Source organism: Macrotis lagotis, chromosome X (genome assembly GCF_037893015.1).
Source record: "Macrotis lagotis isolate mMagLag1 chromosome X, bilby.v1.9.chrom.fasta, whole genome shotgun sequence".
Classification (NCBI taxonomy): domain Eukaryota; kingdom Metazoa; phylum Chordata; class Mammalia; order Peramelemorphia; family Peramelidae; genus Macrotis; species Macrotis lagotis.
In genome coordinates, this window is record NC_133666.1 from 124,123,174 (window position 1) to 124,131,156 (window position 7,983).

Consider the following 7,983-nt stretch of genomic DNA (forward strand, 5'->3'; position numbering starts at 1 on the left):
CTTGTTTTTCCTATCTTTTTTAAAGCTCTAAGACAGTCCAAAAATATTTGGGAAATGATCTTTTTGTCTTTAGAGATGAAAACATGAAACTGTACTTCAACGATCTTGTGCCTTATTAGCTAAAAATAAATGTTTCAGGGAGAAAAACCATGTCCTTCCATTCTTTTTATATTTTATTTGGTTAGGCTTATTTTTTTAAATTGGCAAAATAATACGTTTTAAAAGATCATTAGTTTCAAAGAATAGATTTTAGCAAGCTTTAAAAAATATGAACCCTTGATAGCTTTTATTTTACACCAATTAATCAAAACCAACAGATACAGCAACCATATGACCACAGTTCCCCTACCCATACTCCTCAGGAGAGAGGTCTGTTTTATTATCTATTCGCCATAAGCAATACTTGTCACTCTACCTAATCTGAATTCAGCTCCCTTTTAAGTACGATTTTCATCAAAATTATTTTAGCTTTGTTACATTGTTCTGTTAGTTTATTTTATGGTTTGTAAAAGAACTTCAAGAAAAGATATTTTGATTTAAAGAAAATTCACTATTAAAATATCCCTATTTACAAAATAGATTAGGGATGATTAACTTTGTTGAAGATTCATGGCTTTATAAAAGGAACACTACACTTAATTTTTATAGAGTGATTAAGTTTCCATACAATTTCATATCTATTTCAAGAATTTTTGATTTCCTTGGAGTAGGGAAAGACATTCCATTACATGGTACAGATGATTAACTACATCATCCTTGGAGGTTGTTATAGCTAAAAAAAACAAATTATTCTTCCAGTAACATGTCCACACATGGGGTAGGCTAGTCTGCCAATCCTAGATCACTGCTGGGTCTATTCACCCTGGTAAGACCTAACAACATTTATGATCTATGAGTATAGCCTTTAAGAATCAAAGATGACCATCACATTCAAATGAGGAAGGTCCCAGTTTTGTTGACAGTTATATTTATTCTAAGAGCCCATGCTCTTTGTTATTATCATTGAGTTGTTCAGTTGTGTCTGAACGTGATCTTCACAACCAGGTGTATTTTGTCCATGGGGTTTTCTTGGCAAAGATATGGAGTTTGCTGGATTTTAACTCAGATCTTTCCAACTCCAGGCCCAATGCTCTATACACTGCACCTATGCCCCTCTCTCATGTTCTAAATCTATCCCCTTCCCATAAGGAGCCACCCCCCCCAAAAAGCAGATGAAACTTTGGTTTTTATAGGGGAAATTTACTTTTACACTTCTGAAAAAGTATCAATGAAAAGCAAACAGTATCTTATGGATTACAGTCAAGAATTTAAACAAAATGATAAGGAAAAGAATTGTGCCTTGAAGACATTTAAAAATGATAGTTAACATTAACAAAACATTACCTTAAGACACACAGAGTTTACCTTCTTTCTACATGGTAAGATAATCAGAGCTTATCAGAGGTTAAAGAACCAATCAATTTGCAACATAAAATTTTGACATTTAAAAGTGAAATGTCAGTGTGAGAAAATAGTTTATACAATTGAAAACAAACCTTTAAATGAACTAACTCAGTTTAGCACAAAGTTTGATACAGTACCAATGACTAATTGGGGAAGAGTTGCTTATGAAAAATATGTCACATTCAGATAGTACCAAAACCAAAAATAAATATGAAAGAAGATCTAAGACTCTTGAAAATTGGGGGGGGGGGGGAGTCTTTCTAGAGAAGCTCTCAAAAATTAGCATATAAAGAGGACCCAACTTCATTGCAACATATAATAGATAAAGGACATTCTAGCTGGATGTGGCTAACTTTCTATGCTCATCTGTCTTTAAGTCCTAAGGGATCCTGAAACCCATGCTTTCTACATCATTAAAGTACCTTCTTCCTTGAAGCTGGGCATCAGCTGGAACTTTATATAAAAAGCATTTTCCCCCTATTTCCCCAAGTGATACTGCTAATAATGTGCATAAATTTTTCCTTCAAATTATTTCACCAAAATCCTGAAAAAGCAGATAGTCTAAGAAACTAACAACTTCTAAGTTAAAATTTGTTCATACATGAAAAGTTCTAACTTGTTTAAACGTCCTGTCTTTAAACAGTGATATAAAAACTAAAATCCTGTGATCTTTTAGGGATTTTAGGATGCTCTCCCCAAGCTATTTCCAGTCTAGAAGATGAAGAAAAATGACTTTGGAAGTAAATAAGTAATTTAACCAATTAATCACTCCCTGTGGGGAAGATGACCACACTATTCTGTCCACCAGTGGAGCTGCCAGTGAAATATGGCATTGTATTTCTAATACTTCCATAACTTTGAAAAACTTTAAACTTGCCTCCAGAGCAAGTTTCATTATGCAATAACATTCTCAACTTGGGATAGCTACTTTGTGCCCATCTTTGGAATATGCCTCTTGAGTTACTGCTTCCTGTGTCAACTGACTAATTTTTTTCCAAGATGGGGTCACTTTCATTTGATTTAGAACCTTCTATAATTTGGTTTCCATTTTCAGATTTGGCTCCTTTCTCACTTTCCACCTGGGACTCAGAAAGCAGCCCCTCCTCTTTTTTACCCTCTATCATCACCTGGGGATTATTTTTTTCTTTTGCGGAGTCACTTTCATTTGACTTGAGATTCTCCTTGTCTGTGTTTCCAAATTCCAGTTTTGCATTGTTTCCATTTCTTACAGATGCATCCTGGCTAGGGTTTGGTTGAGACCCCTCTCTGTTACTCTTGACCACTTCTTGAAGGTTGTATTTTCGGAACAACATGTAATCTTTGACAACACTCAGGCAGCAGACAGCCTTAATGATCTCAACCATGATGGTGTACTGGGGATTACTAAGATCCACCTTATTTTCAGGATTGAGGCAACCCACTATGCCTGTAAGAAAAAAAGAGATGAACAAAGTACTTAGGCTGAGAAGGATAATCATTATCTTTGTGAACATAACAGGCTTAAGCTGTTCCATCTACCCCCTTTTGTATTTCTGGTTTGTTGGAATAAAAATTCAAATTAAACTCTCTTTTAACTTTGAAAAAGTTCATCTAAGTAACCTAGAAAAAGTAAACCTGATATAGTGTACACAATTTTTTTTAAATCAGAATTTCCAGGATTATTACAATATATTTTAAATATGTCTAAATAGATTTATTAAAGAATCAGTCTGGTATGGTGGGCACAAGTGTTGGACTTGCAATGAAAGACCTGGGTTTGAATCCCACCTTGGAATGATACCAGCCATGTGACTGACCCTGGATAAGTCAGTCACTGAACCTCAGGTTCCTGAGTCTGGAGTTTTGTTTCCCAAAACCACCTGTAAAATAAAGGAGCTTGTCTCCATGAATTCTAGGGTCTCATCCAGCTCTAAATCTGTCATCCAATGAACACCTAATTGAGTAAGTAAAAGCTTTCATGGGAGGGAAGGGGGTGAGGGGGTGGGGGAGAATGCTTCAGATCTTGAAAATGTGACCAGTTGTCATAGATTCATATTGTAGTATTATAGATTTAGAAGAGATCTTATGAAATATCTAGTCCATCTCATCAAGTTGAAGAAACAGACTCAAAGTGTGTTAAATGTCTTGCCCAAGGTTAAAAAAAAAAAAACTGGCAGAACTGGGACTGAAACCCAGCTCCTCAACTTCAGACCTCTTTCCAAAGCACCTTATTATACCACAGCTGTTATTATGTCTCCATGTAACCTGAAACATACCTGCTAGCTCTTTAATAACTTCTTCTCTGCTCATGTGACTATTATTTCGTGCTTTGTAAATAATCTGGAATGTCCCTTTATTTGGTGCTTTAAACCAAGGTTCCAAGAAGGTTTCAGCATATTTTTTCATATCTTCTAAGAAAGCTTTACATGAGCCAGATATGGGCAACATGCGTAAAATAACCCGCGTTTTCTTCTTCTTGGTTGTGTACATATCCTTTAGAATATGGTGTACAAGTTTCTCAGGTTCTTCACAGAGAAAAGAAAAAAAATTATGAAAAAACAATGAATTTTTATATATTTTAGAAATTTTACCTAAACCATCTTGATTTTTCCTTTTTTAACTCAACCACATAATTTAGCACAGACCTTAAGGTTTGAGTATTTTAGATACTATCCTAAGAAATGTTACTTTTCTATATCACTACAGCTATTCTGGTGAAAACTTTTGTGAAAGCCAGGAAAACTTTTATATCTATCCTGGTAAATATTTTTATGTTTATGTAGATACATATCATCCACTAGTATTATCACATAATTACACTGCCATAGTATCATTGAGTAAAAAAAAAAAAATAAATCACTCGTTTGTGATATAAACTTTTCTTTAAAAAAAATGATGTGTTCATATCATTGGTCAAGTCATCATATTCAAGTTATGGAGTTATTTTAGGTGTTAACATTGAAGCACTTATATTCTGTATGCAAGTCAATATAGTGAACTAATGTAAATCTGCTACACTGAGGATTCTGAGATTTACATACCTATGCCAAGCGTTCTAATGAAGACCACATTATTTGCTCCACTTTCCAATGACTGGAATCGTCTTAATCTCAATTCTGTGGAGGCCTGAATCTCACTGACTTCCTTCTTCAAGGCAGCTTCTGCATCATCTTCCTCTTCCTCCTCACTTCCAGATGGTTGCTTTTCTTTGTCTACAAACTGTCAATAAGTTGAAAAGCTTAAATAAAGGTATCAGCACAGATGTAAAAGGAGTAATTAAATATGCACAGAAAATCCTGGATAGTATATAGTAAGTTGCCCACAATAAAATTTTTATTGCTGGTGTGAGGAATTCTACTTAGCCTATGTAGAGACTTAACATATTGCCTGTCCTACTCTTTCAACTGTAGAATACATACCTACACACTGCCCCAACCATTGTCATTTCCCTCAAAATTTCAAAGATTTTTACAGTCATGGAGTTTTATTTTACCAGGACATATGTACTCCCTTTTATAAAATATATATATATATATATATATATATATATATATATATATATATATATATATATATATATACATACTGTTTAGGATCCTATTTTCTTTTGTAAAAAGTAGGTGTTCTAGGGTTCCAGAAGTTAATTTAACCTCCTAAAAACAACTATTTATAGCATTCACTAATGGAGAAACTAAAAACAGGATCTGGGTACTACTGGGGATACCCCTGTAGGTGAAGACATGTCTAGATAATCAGCTAAGTAAATTACTCCAAGAGTATTTATTGGTTAAGTCACTTTCCTCTCTTTAAGGCCTTCAGATCCAGGAAAGGTAATGATCCTGAAAAAAACACCTTATCTGCTCAACAATGGAAAAGTGACTTGTTCTAGAGAGATAGATGCATGTATGGATATAGATACACATGTACGTATACATATATATAAAAACAGAGAAAAGAAATATACGTGTAAGGGGCGGCTAGGTGGCGTAGTGGATAAAGCACAGGTCCTGGAGTCAGGAGTACCTGGGTTCAAATCCGGTCTCAGACACTTAATAATTACCTAGCTGTGTGGCCTTGGGCAAGCCACTTAACCCCATTTGCCTTGCAAAAAACCTAAAAAAAAAAAAGAAAAAAGAAATATACGTGTATACCATATGACTTACAATATATACCTAAGATATCTATGTATGTTTGTACATATATACTGATACCTTATTACATGGTCCTCTTTTCCTTCACTCACAATGTCACAACAGTCAGCACAGCTTAAAGCTTAATATATAGGTAGATAGGTGGCACCATAATGGATAGAGTGTCAGATTCAGACTAGGAAGATCTAAATTTAAATACAACCTTAGACACTTAATAGCTGTGTGACTCTGGAGGAGTCACTTTACCCTCTTTGCCTCAGTTTTCTCATCTGTAAAATGATCTGAAGATCTCCAGTAACTTTGCCAAGAAAACTGCAAATGGGATCATGAAGAGATTGAATAGTGCCAGATACTATGCTAAGCATTTTTTACAGATATTTACTCATTTGATCCTTACAAAAACTAAGACACAAATTCTATTATCATCATCATCATCATCATCATCATCATTGTTGAGAAAACATAAGCTAAATGACTTGCCTAGTATCTCAAGCCCCATTTGAACTCAGATCTTCCTGACTATAGACTCAGTGCTCTATCCACTGCCCCACTTTGCTGCCCCCTTAGCATATACACATATGCTAAGACTTCGGAACAAGATGTACTTATATGTGCATGTGTTGCAATATGTATGTAAATACTTACTAAAACTTTGAAGCATGACACATATGTATGCTGAGCCTTTTTAGCAGTCTGTACATACATGAATGTACATGCTGACATTTATTTACATACACATAGGCACAAATATTAAAACACTAAGAATTTTGGATTACCATACATGTACATGTATGTACACCCATATATATCCACTAAGACTTTTGAAACATCTCATAGATATGTAGATTTAGAAATATACTCACAAGACTTTTGGAAAACACTCTATAGCTGGTTAAATAAATATACATGTACACTATGACTTTAACACTCTGCAGATACATATGTGTATAAATACATGTATACATATATATACACATGCCAAGCACACTTTTGAATACAATACATATAAGGTTTTCTGAAAACTCCATATGGGGGCAGCTAAATGGTACAGTGAGTAGAACACTGGCCCTGGAGGCAGGAAAATATGAGTTCAAATCCAGTCTCAGACACTTAATTATTACCTAGCTATGTGACCCTGGGCAAGTCACTTAACCCCACTGCCTTGCAAAAAAAGACCCCACAAATATGTACAATATACACTAGGGTTATTGCTTTTTTATTATTATTACTATATCTTGTTATTTTACAGAATTAATATTTATTTGGAGTATACTTTATAACCTACAACTTTACTAAAGCAATTTACTGTCTCAATCAATATCTGATGATTTTCTAAGTAAACCATTATGTCACAATATCTCCTCTTTACCTCCCTTTATGCTTTTAATTTCTTTCTTGTCTGATGGACCTAATCAGTGTTTGCTTAGGCAAAGAGAGACCTGCTAGAAGGCCAAGGTCTTCCACTACATCCAGGCCCTGAATCATCTCTAGTCACTGGTCCCACATGGCTCCAGAGAACATAATACCTCACTCAAATCCAATTCACGTCCATGTCACAGCATCACCATCCTGATGGTCTTATTCAAGAACAAAGGCCCAACAACCACCTTAAACAACCCTGATACACGTACATATATGTACAAAAATTCACATGTAGTACATCCACACACGCTAGGAGGTGAAAACCTTAGCACCAGCAGTAGGCACACACATGTATGAATGTAAAAGAGAACTTTTGGCCCCTCCCACAGGTGTACAGCCATGCTCCTTCACTAGGCCTTTGGAAAGCCTCACATGTGTCTCCACATAAATACAAGCACACTCCGGCTGTTTGGATACTTGTCACTGGTGTGTAGAAGCACACCGCGACTTTTGGAACACCTTTACCTTTGTCTATAGGCATCCGCCACACTCTACGCTAATTTTTGTTGCTTTAAAAGATGCTTCAAATATCGCGGGGGGGGGGGGGCGGAGCGGGGCCAGGGCCCCGCTCCGCCTCGGCTGCCCCGTAGGGCGGGGGTCCCCGGGGAAGGAGGCGGGGCTCCGGGGGCGCCTTCCACAGCCCTTTACCTTCTCGGGCCCGTACAGGTCGTCCCCGTACTCGTTGAGCAGGCTGTAGGCCTCCTCCACGCACTTGCGCTCGTTCATGTTGCAGGTGATGAGGATGCCCTGCAGCCCGGGCTCCAGCTGCCTCGGGCCGCCGCCCCCTCGCCGGGCCCTCTTGGCCTGGATGTACTGAGCCTTTCCCCGTCGTTTCACGCCGCCCGTCTGCGGGGGCTGCTCCGCTGTTGCGGCCATCGTGAAGAAGGGGGGGGGGGACGTTGGAGAAGAGGACTGTGAGGGACGGGAAGGAAGAAAAGCACGCGGGACCAATTCCAAACCACGTGTTCGCCCCCTAGGTCGGGGCGCA

The 7,983-nt window shown here is 37.2% G+C and overlaps 1 protein-coding gene across 2 annotated transcripts in view; it reads right to left on the reverse strand.

The window, feature by feature from the left end:
• THUMPD1 (THUMP domain 1 NAT10 acetyltransferase adaptor) overlaps nucleotides 1-7,983 on the reverse strand; it is a 17,605-nt gene extending 9,622 nt beyond the window's left edge. Inside the window, exons 1-4 of one of the 2 annotated variants that reach the window (XM_074200008.1) lie at nucleotides 7,644-7,983; nucleotides 4,464-4,641; nucleotides 3,699-3,947; nucleotides 2,571-2,869 (exon numbers count right to left, since the gene is read on the reverse strand). In XM_074200008.1, the coding sequence (XP_074056109.1) occupies nucleotides 2,571-2,869; nucleotides 3,699-3,947; nucleotides 4,464-4,641; nucleotides 7,644-7,871 (954 nt within the window). In that variant the 5' untranslated portion in view covers nucleotides 7,872-7,983. Of the gene's footprint in view, nucleotides 1-1,218; nucleotides 2,870-3,698; nucleotides 3,948-4,463; nucleotides 4,642-7,643 lie in introns of those variants that run through there. The other variant, XM_074200009.1, reaches the window with a different exon arrangement.